A 25,569-nucleotide genomic window follows, 5' to 3' on the forward strand; every position below is an offset into this window, starting at 1 on the left:
TATTAAAAAGATAATTTATCTTTTTACATTTTCTAGCATAAATTATCACTTAAAAAATGGATTTGCGACCGTTTATCAGTCTCTCAGACACTTTCGCAATTAATTTTTGATTTTAGAGTGATAATTTATGCTCGAAAATGTAAAAAGATAAATTATCTTTTAATAAATTGTATATACATATATATTTTTTAATCAGAATTCACTTCTTTTTTTTTTTTGGAGTTCTTGTAATATTCTTTTCAAAGGTATAAAACATGTCCAAGTAGATTGGGCAAAGGTGTTGACTCAACACATCAATCTTCAAAGAATATTGAATTCTAACTACAAACTTTTGCGAAGAAAACCTATCATTCTAAGCATCTTTAAATATCTTTCAATTTGTCTCCATTCACATTTCATTTTAATACAAATACCTCTTTGGATCCTCCGTAACAATCACCACTTGTTTGATCATTCCAAAGTAAACCATGGCTAAAAGACTCACAAAACCCTCCCTCAAAATCTCAAAAAAAGAACACACCCATCAATTCAAAAGTCTCATAAAAGCCTTGAAACCAAAGGTTTACATAACCAACTCTTCCGATTTCAAGACCTTGGTTCAAGAGCTTACGGGCAACGGTTCACAATCTTTGGCACAATCTTCTTTCTCCCCTCCTCATACAACGCGTGTAGTGTCACAAGAACCGGCTCATGTGATTCAAATTGATGACCATGATAGCCCTGATCCACGTTCAGATAATATTAGGGATTTTAGTGTCATCAATCCAGATAACTACATGTTCATGCCGTCTGATGATAGTAATTGTTCGTCTGAAGAACTAGCGTTTCAATGGCCCCAGGATCAACTCATAGACTATGATAGCTCTAATCCTAGCCTCGGTTATAGTCCAGATCCAAGTTTAGATAACATGTTCACGCAATTTGATCACTATATTAATTGTTCGTCTGAAGAATCAGGGTTGCAATGGTCTCAAGACCGAGATGTGAATATTGAAATTGAGCTCAAGAACATTGAGTCATGGCTCCTAGACTTTGATTCATCGGCTTGTAGCCATGATGCACCATTTGTGCCCATGAGTACATACGAGTATGACTACAACTAGCCTCCGTCTATCATGTGATACATGAGCGTGTATAGATGTATATATCTATCTACTCATCATATTGTATATCTTATTTATTACTTGTATATGCATGGTTGTATATTCTTTCTCTAGTGTTGTTCAATATTATTTGTATTGTTTATTTGATACATAAATACAAATTTATAGATTCATGTCTACAAGTTATATGTAAATATATAGAGACCGAGATGGCCGCTAGTGGTTTGATGCATGATCGTTGCAATGTGCGATGGCTTTGAGGCGGTCGAAGCTTTCGCATTGAGCTTTTAAGGGTTTGGTAGGAACAATATATACAAACATAATGGGGTGATGATTTTGTGTAATTTGACGTATATGCATGGTTGTAAAAAAACCCGTCTAGTTGTTGGTTAATCGTTAGTCGGTACCCAGTTAACTAGTCACCGATTGATCCATAGTTGGTCAAAATCAATCAAAATTTAAAATTTTATATATAAAATTTGGTATACCTGTGTATATTTGAAAGATTGCGTATAAATCCAATCCGACTAATCGCTAATCCCTACACCACCGCATGACCAGCGCTTAGTGATTTCTACAACATTGCTTTGTAGGCTTGTAGATGAAAAGAACGTAAGTAAGAAAGGCTTAAGAGTGTTAGGATAACAATAAAATTTAAAAATAGACTCATATATCGGTTTGATTTTAAAAATCGCTAGTCCCTGTCGGATCATCTTGAATGGAGGTCTACTCTCTGGCCAACATATGTTATTGTGTTTGGATGGGCAAGAGGAATCACGCTTGTATAGACCTTACTGGAGTTTCCTCCCCTGTCGCGCTCAGGGATACCGAGTTTGTTGTTAGGAAGACTATGTTGAAGGCGGAATCAGGAAAAATTGCTAAGCATGAGAAAGCATGTACCGAGAATCAACACATCTTCATTCCTTTTGCTTTTGCTATTACACTTCTTAAAAGAGTTCAACGGGTCGTGCACGGTAACTTATTGACGCCAAAGAACTATAACTTTGTTTTAAGTAGGATCGGGTTTGCCATTCAAGAAGGGATGACGACGCAGTTTGTTGCCCGCTTATTGTAATTAGATCCTTTTATTTATATATAAAAACAAATTGATGTTCAAATTAATATATATTGATTTAGTTTTTTTTTGAACAATCATTTGGATAACTGATAAACCGCTAACGCACTCGATCATCTCCATTTCATCCAAATCAACCCGAAATCCCTTTTTTTGTTGTCACAATTGGGACTTAAATCCAACACATCCTCTTTTATAAATTGAAGTCTTTAGGTGTCATACCTCAACCCCTTAAGCAAGCTAAAGATCATTTTCATATAAGGTTTTGGTAATAAAATATGAATTATTATTGTTGCATTAAAAGCAACACGGTAAATGTCACTATACCAACGGCCCATTCACTTCGTTCATCTAATTTGCTAAGTTCCAACCACGTCACACTTTGGCTGTTAGTTGTCTTGCAACTTTCATACTACAAAACGGCCCCGTTACGCTTTTCATTGCGGCTAATAACTTATAATACTCAAAGTTATTCTCTATTTTGGCTTATTTGATTATTACAAAATGGACTATTTTCAGAAAAATATTTACCCAATTTCGTGTAAATGATGTGCACAATGTTAAGAAAATAATATATATTTTACATGAAGTTTCGATTTTAAAATATTATTTGAATCATATGTAGGATACTCGTAATTGAAGAAAAGATAGAATACAATATTGCTTAACGTACATTAGGTACAAGGGTATTATACTTATATTCATGAAATCGATCCACGAAATCACATCACAAGATCTTAAAATCGTTAATACATATCCAATTAATCATTGGTTCTCCGAAATAAACAGTTTTAGATCGTTAATCGGTCAATTTTTTACTTTTCTTCACGAAAACCATTTTTGAGCGTTTTAGTTTTTTGGCTGAGCGTTTTAGTATTTTGCCTTTGAGCGTTTTTGATTTTTGTTTTTGAGCGTGTCGCGCACCTATCGTAAGTTAAACAATTATTGTACAGTAATCTTACCCCTCGTATTTGCACCCATATAAAAATAGGGGAAAAATACCAAAATAGACAATGTTGACTTTTTTTTTCCCACTATATTTTAGCTTACACATTTACAGACACTTTATTTATATTTTAATGAAAAGTCGTTACGTCATACTAGTTAGCTAAGGAGGCTTAGTCGACCTTTTTGGGGTCTGGTAAAATAATGTTAGTTGAACCCATTTTTTAACCGAGTAGGAGTTGACACGTGTGTCACATGTAGGCTAAGACTAAATTAGCCTATAAAAATATTTCCTTAGTTTTTTGTGCCACGTCCACCTAAGTCCCTATTAGCACATATTTGGTTGAGAGCCATAAGGCTATGCGTAGTATAGGGGCTACAAAATGTAACGTTTTGTGTCATGTGACGGCCAGTCAGCAAATAGTGAGTTTTTGTTTTAGGAGTGTAGTGGTATTGTAGCCCAATATATACATATCTAATTTAACTATCTATATAATTGTCTACTTTGAAATTCTACGTGTTGCTCTCACATCGCTCCCACCCTTTTCTAAAGCTAGCAGATTGCTTAATTTATAAAAGAAGAGTTCTCATTGATTTAGCCCGGTTTAAACCGCATATGTTACACGGGTCATAACATCTCTTATCCACCCTCAAATAATCTTCATTCACTCCACAAACTAGCATGCATCCGAAATCCAAGGGTTATCTGGTTGCTCATAGGCCGCATCATTTGCCTCATGTCTTACTCGAAACGATCCTTCAATTAATTGATCCCTCGCTTATCTCTACATTCTATAAGCCCATATTTTGTTATCTTCTGGTGAATAATGCGAGAATTAGGATTTTTAATGCGTATTGTTGTTTGATATATATCTCATGCATTCATGAGATTCTCGTGAAAAATCGAATGTGTTGTGGAGACCTCCCTCTTAATATATCTGAATAACAATCATCTGCAGTGCTGGTTCTATGTTAGGTCCAGCCTGCCGATACAAAAATCAAAGACGGTGAGAAAGATGAAAATCTCATATTTGTAGCTAGAAATTTTGGTTCAAGAGCAGAAAGGTTGTTTACAAATGCCAATAACCTCATGTCAAACTTTTTGCACTTGATTTTAAAATCGGTACATAACTGATGGTTTGTGAAGGGAGCTTCTAAAATTACGATTTAATGTTCGAGCCAGTGAACGTAGTACTTAAAGAGCAGATGCTTTGGTTAAGGTATAACTTCTAATTTCAAAATAATATTATAAACCATTAATTTTGTTTTGGATTTTTATGTTTGCTGGATATGCTTCTTACCTCTGTTAACTTGAGCTTCTACTTTGGTGTTGGCATATCCATTAAAAGTTCATCATCATCATCATCATCATCATCATCATCATCATCATCATCATCATCATCATCGTACTCAGTATATCCCACCAATAGCAATGCTATGGTAGGGTCTGAGGAGGGTAAGATGTAGACAGCCTTACCTCTATCCCATAGGGATAGAGAGGCTGCTTCCGGTGAGACCCCCGGCTCGATAGTAGTTTTGCATCAAGCCTTGGACATAAGGCACATAGCAATCAATCATCGGGACACCGGCTGATCGGTGCATGTGCCCTTGTCTTTCGGCTATCAACGCCACCACATGATGCCTGATTAACCTTCCGCCACTTTTAACGTTATTTTCACGAGATTAGTAAAATAACGTCAAAATTAGTGCAATTTTACTTTTGCCCACCCGAGGGTTCACACATATATACATTATATGCGCGCACCGCAAGCAGGGCGTATATCCATTAAAAGTTAACACTGAAAATTCTTTATAAATTATTTGGCCATTATTGTTGTTCTAATTAGTAGATTCCAACTTTGGTTGATCTTTTAGACAATACATAACCCGTATATTAAATGGGTTATTTTTAGTGTGGGTTAGGTTCTGTTTAAGCAGGTTCGGATCGTAAATGGGTCAACATGCATAACCCTATATTAATAGGATCGTGTTTGGTTTGGGTTTAAGTATGTTGATTCATAAATAGGTCAACCAACCAACCTAGCCCGGGCCCCTATATTAAATGAGTAGTGTTAATAATAAAATATATGTTAACATGAAACATGATTAACCCTGTAGCATTTCTGGTAGAATTCTTTTTCATTTGATGGTTTGTTTCTTCTGTTGAAATAATGGGAAAAGAAGGAAACTCCAAAAGGTAATATTTTGGAAGGCTACTTTTTTTCATTTAGTTTGTTATTGCAATGTTGATTTATCTCTATTGCTTCTGCAAAAGTAAACATCAACAACGGAAGCCATGCCATCTTCTCATGCAACAAATCATTCAAATGTTCAGTTATCATCCAGTTATGAAGAAATATCTTATAAAGGTTGGTGTATATGACCCCTTTTATGCTAATTTATATATATATATATATATATATGCATGTTAAAGGACTGTTTTCAAATTTTACAAAAGAATGTGGTTGCAGCAGCAGCAGCAGCTATTTTTGAGCAGAATGGTCAAGTCATGAGTCAGATTTCTGTAAATGGTTTTGCTTTAAAGGTAAATAAATAAAACTACATTTATTAAGTTTTGCTTGCTAATTCGAGTTATGCTTATCTCTGTTGGGTCGAACTTGTAATATAGAGAGTTATGTTACAAGTAAACGGGTTTAATGGGTCAAGTAGGTTGAAAGTGGAAACCATATTTTGATGCATATAACTTCCTCCTAAATCACTTTATTCAAAGTAGTGATGATAATTGATATTATATCATTTCGTGAGGGTGTTTGGATGCCCATATAAGCATGTCATCTTTTTTGGTATTCTTTTATATAGATTATAGATATTATATAAATAGTCATTATTTAATGTTTTTAGTTATGCTTATAGATGTAACAAAAGTCCTTTATGAGCTAGACTGCTTGAGCTAACGGTTAAGCGAGTAAAAGTGTTTATCACACCATTTGGGAGAGTTATGGACCTTATGTTTGTCACAGTTACAAGGAACCATGTTTTTTTACCTCAAAAGTCAAACGTTGACCTTTTAGTTTTGACCATTTTACCCTTGTGAAATATGCAGAGAACTTCTTCACACAGGGAAATGACCGGGGGAAATGAAAAGTCAACTAAGTGTGATGTTAGGAGACAACATGATTAGTCAAATCATTTTATGGATGTAAATGAGTCGAGCCAAGCCTGATCTTGGCTCATTGAAATTAGTAGATATCGAGCGACTCGTGAGTAGATAAATGGTTATTTAGGGGTGTAAACTCATTGAATTGATGCTAATGTTAGCTTTTTAATGCCTTGATAATGAAGCCACAAGTTCAATGATGAAAAACTTTTGGGGTTCCATCATGTAGCACCACCTGAAGTCTGCAAAGCAAGACAAGAAGATTACTATGAATCTGACTTTAAATTGGTTAACCTAAACATAATTTGAAGGTGATATTACAATTATAGTTCTTTCTACTTAGCTTTTGAAGGCGGAGCAGATGTTCGAAATGTTTTAATCTTCACCTCATTACCAAACGTTTGCTTTCAAGATTCAAGATGGAAAGGGTCGTATGCATAGGTTTATGTTTGGTATTTTTTTTTGTATTGTTCCGGTCATGATACAATTTTGTGTAATATTCATTTATTATTACTACTTTATGCTACAGTTAGCCAGTCATAGTTTGACAAAGCTTATAGATATATAATTTCATCAACTACTCGCGATTGTTATTGTGGAAAGATTTACCTCATAAGCCTTTTACTTTTCATTTGAAAATCTGCAATGCTGCATCATGAATACAAAATACATATGAGTGGTATGCATGCTTCCAACTTTGTAACTAACGTGGATTTTGGTTCATTTTTAGCACAAGAAAAATGTAAACCGAATGTTGATTTTAGAAATTCTAAAAGGAAGTGATTACATTTAATCAAATCGTTGGTTAATTATATGAAAAGGTTTAAGTGAATGTTGTATTTTAAAACTAGTAAGATGATTTATTCAATGTGTCATTCAAAAATGAGCAAAAACAAACACAATGAACGAACTTAAACAAACATAAATTGATTAAAATATGTTCAAGTATATAAATTTTGAATGAATAAAACAAACTTCCTTACAATTAGTTTAACTAAAATCCAAAAAAATATTTTATAATATTGGAAACGATCAATGTCAAAACCTCCCGTAATACGGGGGCTAAAAGCTAGTGTGTGTATATATATATACCACACAAAAAAATATAATAATAATATTCTTAAAACAATCATTGCCGACAAAAAAGACTCTCGACCCCCTCTCCTTTATCGCCTGGGGGCGGTGTTCATTAAAAAATCGCCCCAAAAGTGAACATTTGTTGCCCCACTACGGACAACCTAACAATTAGGTGCAACAACGCAATTATTAGGGGACTAACTAAAATCAAGATCGTCTTTATTATTTCACAACACCGATGCCTTAGTTGATTATTTCACTGATTTCAATTTCAACCTATTGGTGGTTGATGAGATGACTTAACAACATTAGTATTGATAAATGTATGTATATAACTTTTACACCATCAATATATGCATATATTTTGATTATTACATACGTGACAACCATATACATCGAATAACCATAAATAGTGTGACTAATTATAGTTTAAAAATATGAAATCAACCGTCTAGAGTTTACGTAGAACTAAGTGAGCACCAAACTGAGGCTGTAGAGTGATGATGAGGTGTGGAGCATGAGAGTACGAAGGAGACAACTCAAAAGAGAAGTGTCGAAGAATCATAACAAGCGCCATTTTTGCTTCTATCATGGCAGATGTTTGTCCAATACATATGCGCGGCCCCCCTCCAAATGGAACATATGAGGCTTGGCCATTGGTCGCCTTTGACACACCTTTAGAAAATCTCTCGGGCTTGAATTCCTTAGCGTCAACTCCCCATAGATCATAGTCATGATGTAAAAGAATGGCGTTTAATTGGATGTGTGTTCCGGCAGGTAATGTTAAGTTCCCTAATTTTGTTTCTTCATGTATCATCCTTCCAAATGCCGCCCCAGGTGGATATAGTCGAAGAACCTCGTTTAAAATCATATTCACCTACAAAAATGTACAACTTAGAGAAATCTATGCACATATACCATCATTAGAGAGGCATAAAGCTTATAAGTAAATGACAAGTAATCAAAGGGATTTGAAGAAATATATCTATTTATACACTTCATAATAGAACATGTTTTCCTTTACACTGGTTATGTTTGAGTTACATATATATCTCGTACTTACCACCTTTAGACGACTCAGTCCATCGATATCCTGTTTTCTCTCTCCAAATACATCTAAAACTTCATTTCTAGCATTTGTTTGCCAATCCGTGTATTGACTTAATAAAATCATAGTCCAAACAAGCAAATTTGTGGTGGTCTCTTGACCTGCAAAGTAGAAAAGTTTACACTCTCCGATAACTTCCTCTATGCTTAGTCCAAAATAACTGTTCCCATTTTGTTTGATCTCTTTGTAGTTGGAATCCAATAGAATCCCCAAAAGGTCTTCATTATCAGTGTACCCATCTTTCATCATGGTTACTCTCTTGTCGATTATACTTCGTATTGAAGCACTTACTTCTCGTTCGATCTCTTTAATCCTCATGTTGGATCGTGTCGGTAAAAATCTATTAAACCAATTATACTTTATTAGATAGAATATATTAGCTAGGATTTATTTAATTATTTTTTATGGGAATACAATTTGATAAGATTTTCTTTGTGATTATTCTGGTCATATTTCTACAAATAGTTGAACAATAATACATAATACGTTTATAGGGTTTCCGTTGTTAGATATCAATAATAACTAATTGGTCTTAATATGGGAAATTTACTCACCTGGATCCTGGAATGTAAAACGATTGTTCGGCCATTATGATAAGTTGTGCTTGTTCATATTGAAGTCGAGAATTCGTTTTCCTTCCTCAAAACTACCACCAAACGCTGTACGCGAAATCACATCACTACTAAACGACTGAAGATGAGGCCATACATCCACTTCACATGAACTTTGATCATTGGTTAACAATTCTTCCCATTTCTTGATCATCTCATTACAACCCACATAAAATGGATGTACCATGTGCTACTACCAAATAATAAAATAAACATCTTAAAAATCATGTTTTCAACTCAAAAAGAGAATCTATACAATAACAAAAAAAAAAAAAACCTTGAGTTTCTCAACATGGAATGCAGGATTAATGATTTTCCTATGTTTGACCCAACGATCAGCATCAGCGTCGATTAATCCTGTTACTAGCAGTTTAGCTAAGGGATTGTTTACACTTGGTTTTTGAAACTGATTATAGTTAGCCAATATCTCTCGTATCATAAGCGGTTCGGATATTTGCACAACCGGTTTGTTCCCCATCCATGTAAAGCAAACTTTACCTATATATCATACAAGACCAATATATATTTTAATGCTCTACATTGTATATCTCAACAGAAGCTATAAGCACTTGCACATATTACACATACCATGAGTTGCGACGGCCTTATGGACGAACGGCAAGACACGAGGAACTATATCATCGGTTACACCAGTGGGTTTAGCTTTAGCTTCAACTATCAGTTTCACCATCTCTTTCAAATCTCCAAACAAAAACTTGTAAGAGTTACCAATAATACCTTGTTCTCTTAAAAGCTTCTCCATTTTCTTAGGTTTGAACCACATCAAGTTCAAAAAAGTCAATGCACATGAGACCAATATTAATACTAATACTATACACATAGCATAACACATTGTATTAACTAGTGGTTTTAGTATGATTTGGTGTTTAGAGAATGATGATACTTATAGATATGCTACTAAAGATTGGGGGATTTAAGTTGATATGTTTTCAAAGTGGAGGGGTTGGTGTGTAAATAAGTGTTAATCACAATAACCTATAGTAGTTGGTGAAGAGAGTTCGATCTCCCAACCTATCAAGTAAAATATAAATATTAATTTACTAGAAAAGTTAAAAGTAGATATATTTTATCATCTTGTGATGACTTCTTGTAGTAGTTTAACATGGTTTATTTATTTGATAAGTACCTTATATCTTATTGTACAATTATATTCTAATAGGTATAACAAGATATATAAATAACCATAATTTTATTACAATATTATAATACTAAGAAATACAATAATGTTATGTGATATGGTGTGCAATTGTATATATATTTTTCAACATAAAAATTAAAAGTATCTGATGCATATTATGCAATGTTATTAAAACCCGATCGTTTAAGTTAGATGGACTAAAAACCGGTTAGGTGGTATGTGTTAAACTGGTACTGGTTGAACCTAACGGATTTTTACTTGTGGCAGTGGAACCTGTGACCTAGTTTGCTAGTTAAACCAATTTGAGTTAAAACTATTATTTATTTATTTATTTGTTTGTTTTGTAAAATATAAGATTTGAGCTTGGGACTTCTTATAAACAAATGAAAATGTTTGTGAACTAATTTATAAAATGTTTGTATTTTTGGATAACTAATATGAATATTCCTTCATAAAAAAGGTCTCATTATTATTTTTCTTATTTAACATAATACATATAATTTTTGTTAAATATAACCAACACAATGATATAGTTTTTAGAGTTGGTTTTTAAAATATTGATTCTTACTTGAAAAAAAAAAAAGAGAAAAAGAGGGAGAAAGGGCCAACCCATAGGGTAGGGCTGTTCACGAACTGAACCGAACCGAACCGAACACGGACATGCTCATACTTGGTTTTGTTTGAAAGCGAGCCGAACCGAGCGGATTGAATTTAAAGAAATGAGCGATATCTTTATGCTTGAACTTGGTTCGGTTTGAAACCGAGCGGCTTGGTTTTGCTTGATTTCGTACAAAGTTCTAATTTTAAATTTCTAAAACTTCAAAATATCATTAATTCAAGACTTTCACCTCTAAATTGTCTAAAGTTTCATATTTAAAATGTATAAAACTCAAAGTTAACAACAAAACATATATAAAACAAGCAGCTATGGTTTAAATTTGAACTTTGAATTCAACAAAAAAGATTGAACTTTTAAAAACATTAAAAAAATAGTATACTTTCATATATATTCATAAGGTTTATATATAAAACTAATAAATAAAAAATAATTCGAGCAAAACGAACCGAACCAAACCGAGTGAGGCTTTGCTCGTGCTTGGATTGTTATTAAACCGAACCGAGCCGAACGGCTCACTTCCAAACCAAGCTAAAATCGAACGAGCATTTTTCAAGAAATTTTCAAGCGAACGACGAACGAGCGGCGAGCATTTTGAACAGCCCTACCATAGGGTGCCTACGGCCCACCAACATATAGTGGATTTTATTACTTTTCTTTTCTTAGGTTAGAATCTCTAACTAAAGTTGGTAAGCTTTTCATCCAAAAAAATAAAGAAATTGATTGATCATTGGTCTACTTATTTTTCATTTATAATGTTCGCTTATTTTTGTTCAGTTACATTCTAAATGTCTAAAGCCACAAAAGTAAAGAAATTGATTGGTACTCGGTAGGCACTGGAATATTAGGAGTGAGAGTAATCCTGTTTTTCTAAAATAAAATAAAAGATAAATAAGATAATATTATTTTTATACTTATTTTTTCAACTAAACAAAAATAAAATAAAAGATAAATAAGATAATATTATTTTAATGCTTATTTTTTTCAACTAAACAACAATACAGTTAATAATTAAGCAACAATAAACATCTAAGTATCTAACCATGGTCATTTAAGTCTATGCATGAGCTGAGCTAGGGCAAGCTTCGGCTCGAGCTCGTTATTAAACGAGCCAACTTGACCTAGTTCTTTTATTTAATGAGCCAAAAATTCAATCTTAAGCTTAACTCATTAAAAGCTTGAGCTAGCTTGTGACTCATCTGGTCTGTTTGTTATATTATTTTATTCTACAAATATTGATAGAAGATAAAAAATATTAATTTTATTAACAAATACGTAATCAATTTATAAACTAGTAACCGTACCCGCGCATTGCTGCGGGCCAGTTGATGGCATTTTTGTGGTCATTCATTTTTAGTGCAGCCATACTATTGATAAAGTAGAAGTGGTTTATATAAGTGCAGCCATATTCGTTTTTATACAATAACTGCTTAACTGCAGACGAAGAAACAATTGGGTTTCGGCGAGTCGACATTAGGAAGGCCCAAACAAAAGGACTTTACGCATACAGAAAGTTGCATCCGAAAATGCAAAACACGATGGTTGAAAATGAAAAAAGATATGACACCATTGTTAGCTTCTGTTGTTCTATCTGGTCCTAGGCGAGGTTCTTGTGGATGACTATTATGCACAATCCTTATGTTTCATGGTGTTCTCTTCCTTTTAATTTTGGTATGAATATTTACTAGTTTACCTAATTCTTACACGTATACATGTTTCAATGAGTGTATGTGTGTACATATGTTGTGTTTCTATACATCACTTCAACAATATGTTCTATGCCATTGTTATATGCTAAAACTAAACCTACATACTAATCAAAATAATACTTCCTTAGTTGATCATTAAGTTAATATAACACTAGATGAATTATCTTAAACGTATATTAGAGCATTAATAGTTTCAAGTTTCAACAAGACTTTGTGCACCCTACTACTTATAAAGATATCAATTTTTTTTTTGGCATTTTTAAGAAATTTATGCTTGGAATATTATTAATATGATAAAATTGTTCCCATGTATATCTTTTGGAGAAATCAGAGAATTGTTGAAGTTAAATAAAGATTACTAGTTAAATATATAGCTTATAAAAAGACAATAAAACTTTGATCCTAGCTAACAAATTAATATACATTGTGTATTAATATAATTTTTCTAATTATTGGTTTGGTTGCCGATTGTTTAATTATATACGTCCATATCAACTTATTATTTTTTTTTCCAACAATTTTTTTTTTCATTATATAGAAACATAGATATTACATCAACATAGCAGGTAGACGGGCAACAAGCTGCGTCGCCACCCCTTTCTGAATTGCAAACCCTAACCTGCTAAAGACATACCGCTGCCCCTTTGGAATCAACACATTGCTATGCACAACCCGTTGGACCCTGGTTAGGAAACGGATAGCTTCCGGTGCCAATGAGCCAAAGGTATCAAAAGCCAAAGGGACAAAAACATGTTGGTTCTCTTCGCAGGCTTTAGCATTTTCTCCACCTTCTTCGTTTCAGCCTTTTTCATTGCTTGCCCAGCTACAAACCCATTATCCCTCAAACCAGCTAAGGGAGATACCCCTGTGAGGTCAACACAAGCGTGTTTTCCCCCGGCCCAACCAAAGATGAGCAAATCTGCCGGTCGTAGAGTGGATCTCCCTTCTGTGGGGTCTGTAAGGAAGTTTACGGGGGCTTCCTTTTTAGCTGATATCCCAGCTCGCCTTAAGATGTCCCAAAGAACGTCCCGCACCCAATCATGTCGATACATGAACCAAGGCATCTCCTTGCAATGAACCGCATGCTCTCCGAATTTATCCAGGCAAGCCTTACGGCAGATCGGACATGTTTCGTCTTCTGGGTACATTGGGACCATCAAACGGTACTTAAGAATGACCCTATACTCGACCGCAGACATGCTTTGGCCCAAGCCATCAATCGGGATAACGGTCAGAAAATCTTGGGCATGAGGACCTTGTAAGCATTCAATAACCGCTTTCTGTCGGGAGGACAATCCAAAAACTTCTCCCAGGCTCTGAGCGATTTTGCCAAAAAGGGCATTCGCCAAAGTTTTTTGAGGCTTTGGTGGGGCGGTGTCCATATTAGAGAAACCGCCAATGTCAAAGTCTGGGAGAGTGCCATTTAGGCGTTCCAGGGCCTGCACGTAGTCTGAGTCCAGGTCGAAAACTCCGCTATTCCTTAAGATGTGATTCTATAGCTTCCAAGACTGAGCCCTCGACGCTACAAAAACGTAAACCCCAACATCATGAGCCGAAAGAAGGCCTAAACCCCCTAAGCGCATCGGTAAAGATGCAAGTCGCCACTGAAGATCACCAAAGAACGGGCCTCCACATACAACTATGTCTTCGATGGCTTCTCGAAGCCCCTTATCAAAACAGGATACCGCATCATCCATCATATGGGGGTGGCATGTTCGTAACCCAAAAAGCAACTTAGCAACCCCCAAACAAGACCTAAGCAGGAGGAGTTCGCTCTGGGGATCCCTAAGGCAAGGTAAGAGTTTCATAAGATCAACCGCACGAGATGCTCTCCGCCTCGCCAACTCCTTAATAAAGTATGGATCTCGACTAACAACCCCTCCAAGGAGCTTTACCCCTCTCTCTGGTCTACCAATCCCACTAGGGAAGAGCCCATCTTTGACTTTCACCCCATTACACGCTGGCCAAAAAACCTCGGTTTTCTTAATATTAAGTTGCAGCCCCAATGATGGCCCTTCCGAGCTGATAATGTCTAGAGCTTTAGCGACTTCGTTGGCACCACCAATAATAGTCCCATCATCCAAGTACCAAGCATGAAATGGGAGGTTACAGTCATTTTGTACCCGGAGAACAAGAGGGTGTAATGCTAAGGCAAAGAGAAGGGGCCCAAGGGGGTCTCCCTGCTGAACCCCAGTAGTAGCCCCTATACAGTCATCACCAACGTACAACCTAGCCGGCTGGGCATAAAGGAACTGGACCCATAGATAGATAGACGGGCAATGATGATGAACCTCCCGGAGAAGGGCTGTGCGGTCGACCATATTGAAGGCGTTGGAGAAGTCCACGGTAAGCATAGCTAAAGAACCGTCCGCGTGAAAGGAGTTAAGAAACCGGTTCGCGCTGTGAAGCACCGCCTCTGCCCCATTAGGGGTCCCCACCCCAAACTGAAAGTCCCCTAAATACTGAGTCATTTCCTTCCCAACCATCTTCATAGCCACTTTAGAAACCAACCTACGCCAGATAGCCCCCACAACAATGGGCCGAATTCCATTATCCGGCTTTAATAAAGGGGTAAGGGGGGCCGAAGCAATAAACTCAGCGAGCACCTTGGGGCACAGACCCCCTAGCCATAAGTTGACGACTTCAGTAATGGCTGAGAGCAGACCCATGGAAGTCACTGATCCCTCACCACTAAGAGCGTCCAACAAGTGTTGCGCCCGCATCCCGTCTCTCCCGCATGAGGTCCCTTTAGGAAATGATCGGATACATCTAAGCACACAGTCCCCATCCACAGAGAGAGTAGGCAGGGTGACAGGGCTAGAAGGCAAGGACGGAGGCGGCACCACTGGGTGTTTATCAATGAGGGCTTTCATGGTTGAATCTCCGAGAGGGGCAACCCCACTTGAGCATAATACCTTGACTGCAGCTGTGAAATGACCATCCCTGACTTTCCTGAGACATTGTTTAATATTGAGGCTGTTTTCAGAACCCTCCTCCCCTCCCACCTCTCTTTTATAAAAAGTGCTTACCCCCACGTTATCAAAGAGAGAAAGAACCAAGTCAGCAAAACCAGATCCATCTTTCCACACCGCAAGTGCTTGCTGAATGCTACTACATTGCAAAGACTTTCGATTCCCTGACCTGCGTTCCTGCCTAGTGGAAGGTTTCATCACCCTTAAAGTACAACGCGGCAACAATAGTAATTTGACCCAATTCTCAATCGAGCCTAGTGAATCCACTACCTTGCGTAAAACGCATGCCAAAGCCTGAGCAAACGCCAAACGACAACTTGGGGGGATGCTCTTAACCGTTTGAATGGGAAGGGAGAAAACCCGTTCCAAAAGGGATACATCCCCAACCACTCCTACATATGGACCTGGGTCCCTATCCACAGACACACAATTAGGTTTCTGGATCCCAACGATGAATTCTCCAGCATCTCCAGAATCCACAGAAAAAGAATAGACACCATCAGCATGCTTGCACCCCCTGCTTAGGGCATGCAACGTCATGTACCTCCCACATAACCATTTATCCCCCGCCCGAAGGGCTTCCCCAACATCTATAAAAAGGTCCAAATCCTTGGAGATAGCATCTTTTAAAAGGTTCTTCCGAGTATCCGTTTTGAAATTGGTACTTTGCATGTGCTCAAGTAGGCGTAAAAACCCCGAGGACCCAGGTCTACCATCCTTACACTCGTGGAAATGCTTAAAGGGGCATGGCCTTAAACCGTAAGTGGAGCTAGGACCAAGCCCTCCTGTATTTACGTTTCGAATTCTTTTTATGGTAGCCATGTACACACGAGAACTGAAAACAAACAAATCACAAAAGACACCGAACCCCTAAAGACCCCGACTCGAGATGAGTTAGAGCAAGAATCAAAGATCAAACCCCTCACACTCGAAGGAGGGGAGCAACTACGGGTTGCTCACCCCCCATCTAGCACCCCACAACAACCGCTAAGGCATAAAAGGAGGAAGGTATAACTCCAAAATAAAGCAAAATGGGTAGAACTCCAACTCAAAATACCCCCTTAAGCACCCAAATGCAAGTAAACAACCTTTAACTTATCCGAACGTAAGTCGTAATTTCGTCGAACATCTGGCGTGCAACAAGTATTAACCACCAAAATGTTTAATTTTGCAAAGAAACTCAAAGAACAAATCAAGATCCGAAACAATTAGCGGATCAATTTGGTCAAACCTGGTCAAAATTGAAGTGGGTAGATCTGGGAAATCGGTCAAACAAAGGAACAGATCAAAATTGGACTCAAAAGAGTTGTTGAATGGAAGATTGAAGATGAATAATAAGAAGAAAAGATGGAGGATTTGTTGTGGGTTTTGTCTGTCAGCAGAAGAAGAAATTATACCATTGATTCACTGCAAAAACTAGTAACTGAATCGGAGAAACATATTCTCCAACAACTGAGTAGATAAGATATGAAAGGGGAAGTTATCCGTTAAATTAAAAGACAAAAATAATAATAATAATACGGTAATTGTTTACATTCCTTTCATTTTCTTTTATCAATAGATTAAGGGGGTGTTTGGTAGAAGGATTTGATTGGGGAGAAATGGAATTAGAAATATTTCTTTTGTTTGTTTTCCACTTTTCATTTCTATTTCTCTTTCTATTTCTCTAAAACTAGAGAATTCCATTTCTCTTTAAAACAAAGAGAAATCCATTTCTCAGCAGCCTCCTCATAGCATGTCACCACCCCGTCTCCGGCCACCACCCCGTCTCCGGCCACCACCTCGTCTCCAAGTCTGCAACCGCCACCTCGTCTCCAAGTATGCAACCACCACCCCGTCTCCGCCGTTCGCAGTGGTGAACACAGATATGGTAACCGGTTGTAGGTTGCAGGTGGTACGGGTGAACAGAGATTAGGGTTTCAAGTGGTGGTTCGTGGTAGGTTAGGGTTTTCAGATGGTCGGGTGATTGTGGTCGCAGGTGGGTGACAGTGGTGGTGGAAATCGGCGGTGGTCGCAGGTGGCTTCTGATTATCATCATCATCATCGCCACCACAACCACCACCACAAAATCTCCAAAGAGGCAGTGATGACAGATCTGAGCCTCCTTTTTCTATATCTTATGTTCCAAAAATTTGAATCTTTTTAATTTCTTGTGTACTGTGGTTGAAGAAGGGGATTTGGTGGCGGCAGCCGGTGGTGGTGGGTTGTGGTTGAAGAAAGGGCTGTGGTGGTGGTGCTGGTGGTGTGGGGCTGTGGTGGTGGGGCTGGTGGTGGTGGTGGGGCTGCGGTGGTGAGTGGTGTCAGGTTGGGTGGAGGTGGGGTTGGGTATGGTAGAGTTATCTGTTTATTTTCTCGTGTACCAAACAAGAGAAATGATTCTCATTCTCCATACCAATTCTCTTTCTCTACAATTCTATTTCCATTTCTATTTTCTCTCCTTTTCCATTCTCTGTACCAAACACCCCCTAAGGGTTTGTTTACATTCCTAGCTAAGACTGTTTTTTTATATAATATACCCTCTTTCCAAAAAAAGATTAAGGGTTTGTTTGGTAGGTATTACTGTTTATTTTATGGGGTGGGTTTTTGAAATTGTAGTATAAAGATTTAGAAAGACTAAAATTGTTATCAACAATTAGGGCTGTTCAAAAAGCTCGAGGCTCGAAGCTCGGCTCGTGGCTCGTTCGGTAAAAGCTCGAATAAAACTAGCTAAAAAAACTTGATTTGAAACATTCTGAGTTGAATTGACTTATAGCTCGGCTCGACCTAGGCTCGACTCGATCATGGCTCGGCTCGTTGGCTCGATTTAAATCTCATTTAGCTTCAAAATCAGGCTAGGCCCTTAGCTGAGATGCCTCGTTTAATTTCAACCCCGAGCTCGAAACCACCCTGGCTCGACTCGGGCTCGACTCTTGAACAGCCCTATCAACAATATAATTTTGTCAATGATATTAATAATTAGTTGTTTTAGAATGATTTGGTGTTTTAATGGCATGTGAAGAATGAATGAATGATGATACTTATAGATATGCTACTAAAGATTGGGGGATTTAAGTTTATATGTTTTCAAAGTGGAGGGGTTGATGTGTAAATAAGTGTTAATATTAATATAACTACCTCGATAAACCTGTAGTAGTTGGTGAAGAGAGTTCGATATCCCAACCTATCAAGTAAAATATAAATATTCATTTACTAGAAAAGTTAAAAGTAGATATATTTTATCATCATGTGATACACATGGTTTATTTTATTGATAAGTACCTTATATCTTATTGTACAATTATATTCTAATAGGTATACCAATATGTATAAATAGCCATAATTTTATTAAAATATTATAATACTAAGAAATACAATAATGCTATGTGATATGGTGTGCAATTGTATATATTTTTCTCTACATAAAAATTAGAAGTGAATTTGATGCGTATTATGCAATGTTATTAAAACCCGATCGTACAAGTTAGATGGACCAAAAACCAGTTAGGTAGTATATGTTTGTAATCAATTCTAAATGTAGTAGATAGAATATATATAATTTTTTATTAAATATAACCAACACAATGATATAGTTTTTAAAGTTGGTTTTTGAAATATTGATATTTACTTGAAAAAAAAGGAAAGGAAAAGAAAAGAGGGAGAAAGGGCCAACCCCATAATTTATAGGTTAGACTTTCGACCCAAACCAAAAATAAAGAAATTGATTGATCTACTTATTTTCATATACCGTGTTCGCTTATTTTTATTCAGTTACGTTCTTAACGTCTAAGAGCATTCACATCCCGTTCCCCATCTCCATCTCTATATTACACTACAAAACACTACATTTCTCTTTCCTGTTTAATTAAATAATACTTTTATCATTACAGTTTTCTCTCTCCTCTACTCACAACCAATCCAACAAATATTAAAAAATAAATAGGGGCAAACAATGTTCCCCAAATGTTTCCCCAAATTTACAACAAATCACTACAACTCTCTCTCTCTACCCTATAATTTACACCCACAATCATTCAAAATCCATCTCTATAATTTATCAATCCCCCTTACATAATTATAGGTAATGAGATGGAAATGCTCTAAAGCCGCAAAAATAAAGAAATTGATCGGTACTCGGTAGGCACTGGAATATTGGGAAAGATAGTAAGCCTTTTTTTCTAAAATAAAATAGATAAATAAGATAATATTATTTTAATACTTATTTTTTCAACTAAACAACAATATAGTAAATAACTAAGCAACAATAAACATCTAAGTATCTAACCATGGTCATTTAAGTCTATGTACGAGCTGAGCTAGGGCAAGCTCCGGCTCAAGCTTGAGTCGATTTAACTTGGCTTTTTTATTTTAGTGAGCTACAAATTCAAGTTTAAGCTTAACTCATTAAACTCTTAAGCCAGCTTTTGACTCATCTAGTCTGGTTATTATATTATTATATTCTAAAAATATTGATATACAAAAAGGCAAAAAATATTAATTTTATCAACAAACACGTAATCAATTTATAAATAAGAGAATTTGTAAAACTATGGGAAAATTCCCAAAATAGGGTTTTTTACCAAGTTTTTCCAATTATAGTCCAAGACAAAACGAAATCCCGAAAATAACCTAACTATTCCGTCGGATCCGACGAAAACCGTTCCTGATCAGATGGAACTTTTTACATATTAGGACGCGCCGCGTAGTCGGGTTATCCGTCGGATCCGGCGTTTTAATGTTCCAGCCGACCATTTAGCAGGACGAACTGTCGGAGTAAAAGACAGTCGGATCCGACGGTTCGGAATCTGTTTCCGTCGTAGCCGACTGTCTTTCACTCCGATGGTTCGTCCTGCTAAACGGTCAACCAGAACATTAAAACGTCAGATCATACAGATAATCCAGCTACGTGGCACGTCCTGATAGGTCACGAATTCCTTCGGATCACGAACGGTTTCCGTCAGATCCGACGGAATAGTTTTCTGTGACATCCCGAAATTTCCAAAATGATATTAATTATATTACTTAATAATAAAGGGAAAGTTTACTCGGGTTATCAGGAAATAAATGAATAGAGTAGGAGTTGGTATGGGTCGGGCTAGTGTTGGGTAATGGATATGGGTTATGGACTTGGATTAATGGAGATGGGTTAAATGAGAATGGGCCTTAGGTCCATAGGATTTAAGGGATATAAATATCCCCTAAAACCCCATACCATCATTCTTTCCATCTATTTTCTAACACACTCCAAAACACACACCACACACCACCCACCGCCGCCGGCCGAAGAAGGGGATCGAGCGAGATCCGAGAGAGAGAGAGCGATTAGTTGTGATAACAAGTTAAACAAGATCCAAACAAGCTCAAAAAGGTATGATTCTTGATCTTTGAAGTTTAAAGATCCAAGCTTTTTAGTGTATATACGACCAGAAACGGTTGGGGAACGTAGTGGGTGATGTCGAACCATAACAAGGGTGTTAAATCGCCAAAATGGTTGATAAAAACAAAAACAGCGGCGGAACTGGGCAACTTCGCCTGCAACTGGGCAACTTCGCCTTCAAAGCGATAACTTCGCCTAAAGCCAAGTTCGCCTGATGACAACTTCGCCTAAAGCCAAGTTCGCCTGATGGCAACTTCGCTGTAAAGCTAAGTTCGCCTAGCTAGTAACTTCGCCTAAAGCTAAGTTCGCCTAAGGTTTAACTTCGCCTAAAGCTAAGTTCGCCTAAGGTTTAACTTCGCCTAAAGCCGAGTTCGATTAGGAAATAAATTAAAAGCGATAAGTAAAAGTAAGCTAATACTAGGCCACCCGATTAGATCAGGCGAGTATTGATACGTGTAACTTATACAGTCAGCCGAGCTCAGTTAAAGAAGGGATTTACAGCTATCAGAGGAAGAAGCAGAGTTCAGGTGAGTTTCTAGCCCCATTCCTTGTTATGTTTTCGGGGCTGTGTGCATACTCGATGTGTTGTTAATACATTTATCCTAAGTGATAAGTGTATGTCATATGTGATATGTGTGATAGATATGAATGATTGCTTGTCGGTACGCGAACGATCTTCGGATATTGCGCGTACTGTCAGGTTAAAAATAAAGGTACGAATATTATATATCGAAGATGTATGAATATTGCAAATGAATACTTGTCGGGGCGTGAACGATCTTCGGATATTGCACGTGTCGACAAGGGGTATGGTTGTTAAATGAATGATGTAAAGAACGCCTAGAGTGTTCTTATGTTATAATGTAATTATTGTATATGTGAAGTATGTGTATATAGGTACACGAATGGCATGTGAGTTCTACGTTCGACATAGTAAGTTAGGATGGCAAATCCCTCTAGCTTCTGTCGGACATAGACTCGGCTGGTGATGGCGTAGTTAAGGACTGCGAGCCTTATACGTGAAGTAGATGATAGATGTAAACGTAGATAAGGACTGCGGACCTTATACGTAACGTAGATATGGACTGCGGACCTTATACGTAATGTAGATAGGCGTCAGCATAGGAAAGGACTGTGAACCTTATACGTGCTGTATTTGTAGCATAGGGGAGGACTGCGAACCTCGTACGTGCTATGAATTAGGTTGCAACATAGGGAAGGACTGTGGACCTTGTACGTGTTGTGGATGTATTTCAGCATAGGAAAGGACTGTGAACCTTATACGTACTGTATTTGTAGCATAGGGGAGGACTGCGAACCTCGTACGTGCTATGAATTAGGTTGCAACATAGGGAAGGACTGTGGACCTTGTACGTGTTGTGGATGTATTTCAGCATAGGAAAGGACTGTGAACCTTATACGTGTTGTATTTGTAGCATAGGGGAGGACTGCGAACCTCGTACGTGCTATGAATTAGGTTGCAACATAGGGAAGGACTGTGGACCTTGTATGTGTTGTGGATGTATTATGGTATAGGGAAGGACCGCGGACCTTGTACGTACCATAAATGGTGAACATAGGTAAAGACTGCGGACCTTTACGTGTTCACGACCTTGAGTACAGGTATAGACGGTGGACTATGAACGTACTCTCGGTAGACTGAGGTTAGTGATTGTAGATATGTATGTATGTATGGTAGCAAGTATGTACATAGAACAGAAGGGTAACTAGTGAAGTATGGATATGTATATACGGATATGTATGTATGTGTATGTATTGTATGGCGTTCGATTAACTAGAACTCACTCAGCGTAGCTGACTTTTAGTATGCACGCAGGTGAGCTGATTATAGAGTTAGCATGAGGATGGCACATGGCATGGATTGAACGGCTGACATCTGAATAAAGAAGAAAAGATGTTTTAAATATAAGTTTTGTGTTATGGTATCAAAGAAAAGATTTAATGTTTTGTAACAAATGATTGATGTTTTATATTCCGCGAAAAGTTTTAATAAACTCTGATTTGAAGAACTGTGTTTATGAGTAAATCCGACGCTAAAGTAAGGCTACCAGGTTCGGGGCCTTACATTTTCGCTTTGTCTTAGACTATAATCGGAAAAACTTTGTCAAAAATGTTATTTTGAGAATATGTATTAACTTAATTACATATACTTATTTTAAAATTTTGGTTTAATTCAAACGAGCTCATGAGCCGAGTCAATCCTGGCCCCGAGCTCGACTCTTTTACAAACCAAGCCAAGTAGTCTGTTAGGCTCGTTTAAATTCGAGCTTTTATCAAACGAACCAAGTGCGAGCAGAACAAGTTGCTGTTTTGACACTTTAGAGTACAGTCCGTGGTTCGTCAAACGACTAACTAAAAGTCCGAAACCGAACTCACAATTTTCGTCCGGCGGTTCCTCCGGCGTCCGTATCTCCGATCAAATTTCTTCACCACACACACACAGGTACATATACGTATATACATATACACACATTTGATCCAAATCTAACTCCAATTACTGTAATTAACCTTTAACATTCAAACCCTAATACCCAAATTAATCAAACCCATGTACACCACCAAGAAACATCGATTAACCATGTTCCGAACCACCCGGTTACCATTACTAATCACAATCACAGCTCTAATCTTCACAATATTTTTTTTTTTATTTTTTTTATCATAATTAATCCTTTTATATATAACACAAACCGAACTACATCTGGATAATGGGTAAGCGAGCAACAAGCTGCGCCGCTATCCCCTTTTGAATCACAATATTAATATTATCAATCCACAAAAACAAACCCAGTTCCCAATTAGCTTTAGATAAACCCGCAACCCGGTTCGGTCCAACGGTCGAAACCGTTAACGGGATCGAACTAATCTGGCAAATCCCGGGTTCCGCAAGATCAGTGTTGTTTCTTGCTCATGGGTGTAATGGTAAAGCTGCAAACTTTTGGGATAAGTCATTGAGTTGTGAGCATTGTGTCGGTTTGCCCGAAGAGCGAGCGATTGTCGGTGAAGCGTTGGACCAGAAGTTTGCGGTTGTTGCGGTTACGAGTAAAGGAAAATGTTGGTCAATGAAGGAGACAATGGTGGTTGAAAGAGTTATTAAATGGTGGGTCGAGAAGCGAAATCTTGAAAAGTTGCCGGTTGTAGCGTTAGGGGCGTCGTCGGGTGGGTATTTCGTGTCGATGTTAGCGAGTAAGATGAGGTTTAGTAGTATCGTTGTTATGATCGCGGAAGGGGTGTTTGAGAACATTGATGCTACGAAGGACTACCCGCCTACGCTTTTTGTCCACATGCCGAAGGATAAACGTCGGAAGAGGTTGATCGATGCGAATGTTGGAGTTTTAAGGAACCAAGGTGTGGATGTTGCGGAAGTTGAGTGTTTGGAGTTGCCGTTAACGCATAGGTTTCTTGCGGATAGAGTTCCGGGGCTTGGGTTAAAGGTTTCGGCGGAGTTGTTTGGTTTGTTTAAGGAGAAAGGGTTTGTTGATGAGAAGGGGTACTTGGTGCGTGACGGGCGGGCTTTACCGTGGAAAGAAGCCGCGAGCGAGAGGAAGGTGAGTTTGCGTAATGAGATTTTGGTTAGTTATATTCAGGAGGAGTTGAATCTTGCTTTTGCTTATCATGAAATGACTAGCTTGCAGTCTGAGCAAATGTTTAATTGGTTTGAATCTCATTTAAGATGATGATGATGATGATTTAGATTTGATTTTGTTGTATTATTCGAATAAGATTTGTGTTTCTTGTTAGAGTGCTAACCTTTATGTACATTTGAATTATTAGTGAATGACAATCTGTTTTTGCAGAGTTGAAATTGTTGCTATGTAACCTTTTTTTTTCAAGAGCTCTTTTTCGTGAACCTTTTATAGTATGATCTGACCCGAATCGACTGGACTATATGATCTAGGAGTGTGCAAGAAACCGAAAAAATCGAAAAATCCAAACTGAAAAAACCGAACCGATACAAAAACCGACGGTTTGGTTATATGTTTTTGTAAAAACCACACTAACGGTTCGGTTTGGTTTTACATGTAAAAAAGCTGAAAAACCGAACCGGACTGAATTCCTAAATTTTGTTTTTTTTTTAATATTTTATATTAAGTAATTTATAAGAATTTAATAAATATGTAACTCCAATCTTTTTGATAATATGTATAACAGTCTATTATTTTACAATTAACAAAACTATTTATACCTGATTAATTATTTTATAATTAATTATTTTACAATTAACAAAATTATTTTTTGCCAACTTTTTTTTCGGCCTTAAAATTTTAAAGCTCAAATGGCAATAACCGAAAAAACCGAAACCAACGAAAACCGAAAAACCGAAACCGAAAAAACCGAAACCAAACGGTATCAAAAACTCCAAAAACCGAAGTTTTGGTTTTCGGTTTGGTTTTAGCCAAAAACCGCATCGAACCGCACCACACACAGCGTTAATATGATCTAACACTAAAAAGTTGAGATTTTTATCCTTAAAACCAGTCGTAAAGACGAAATCTTCACAAGTTTGACATCTTTGTGTGTAACAAATCAAACTTTTTGGAAGCAAATATAATTATGAACTACTCTCTAAAACAATTTCTTGACTAGAAGTGGTAATATACACTGAACTCATACTCAATAATTTTGTTTACAAAACCACAAGGTTACTTTAGATACTGTTTTAATTATTCAAGAAAAAAACAATGTTTTAAAAACCGGTATT

At 37.1% G+C, this 25,569-nt stretch overlaps 1 protein-coding gene and 1 pseudogene across 2 annotated transcripts; one reads left to right on the forward strand and one right to left on the reverse strand.

Annotated features, from left to right (window-relative positions):
* Positions 1 to 7,562: 7,562 nt before the first annotated feature.
* On the reverse strand, positions 7,563 to 9,966 carry LOC143560633 (cytochrome P450 CYP72A219-like; annotated as a pseudogene). Its single transcript, XR_013140155.1, has 5 exons — positions 9,626 to 9,966; positions 9,315 to 9,535; positions 8,981 to 9,227; positions 8,382 to 8,766; positions 7,563 to 8,195 (listed from the first exon to the last, which is right to left on the reverse strand). The product of XR_013140155.1 is annotated as a cytochrome P450 CYP72A219-like (transcript).
* Positions 9,967 to 23,632: 13,666 nt separating this feature from the next.
* LOC143560622 (uncharacterized) lies at positions 23,633 to 24,790 on the forward strand (the record flags this gene model as incomplete). Its single annotated transcript, XM_077048890.1, has 1 exon — positions 23,633 to 24,790. A coding segment is annotated over one exon (912 nt), but the record flags the coding sequence as incomplete, so codon positions are not given.
* Between the last annotated feature and the right edge of the window lie 779 nt (positions 24,791 to 25,569).

Source organism: Bidens hawaiensis, unplaced genomic scaffold, assembly GCF_021521415.1.
Source record: "Bidens hawaiensis isolate Kalapana, Puna unplaced genomic scaffold, B.hawaiensis_p1.1 tig00020418_1, whole genome shotgun sequence".
In the NCBI taxonomy this organism is placed as follows: domain Eukaryota; kingdom Viridiplantae; phylum Streptophyta; class Magnoliopsida; order Asterales; family Asteraceae; genus Bidens; species Bidens hawaiensis.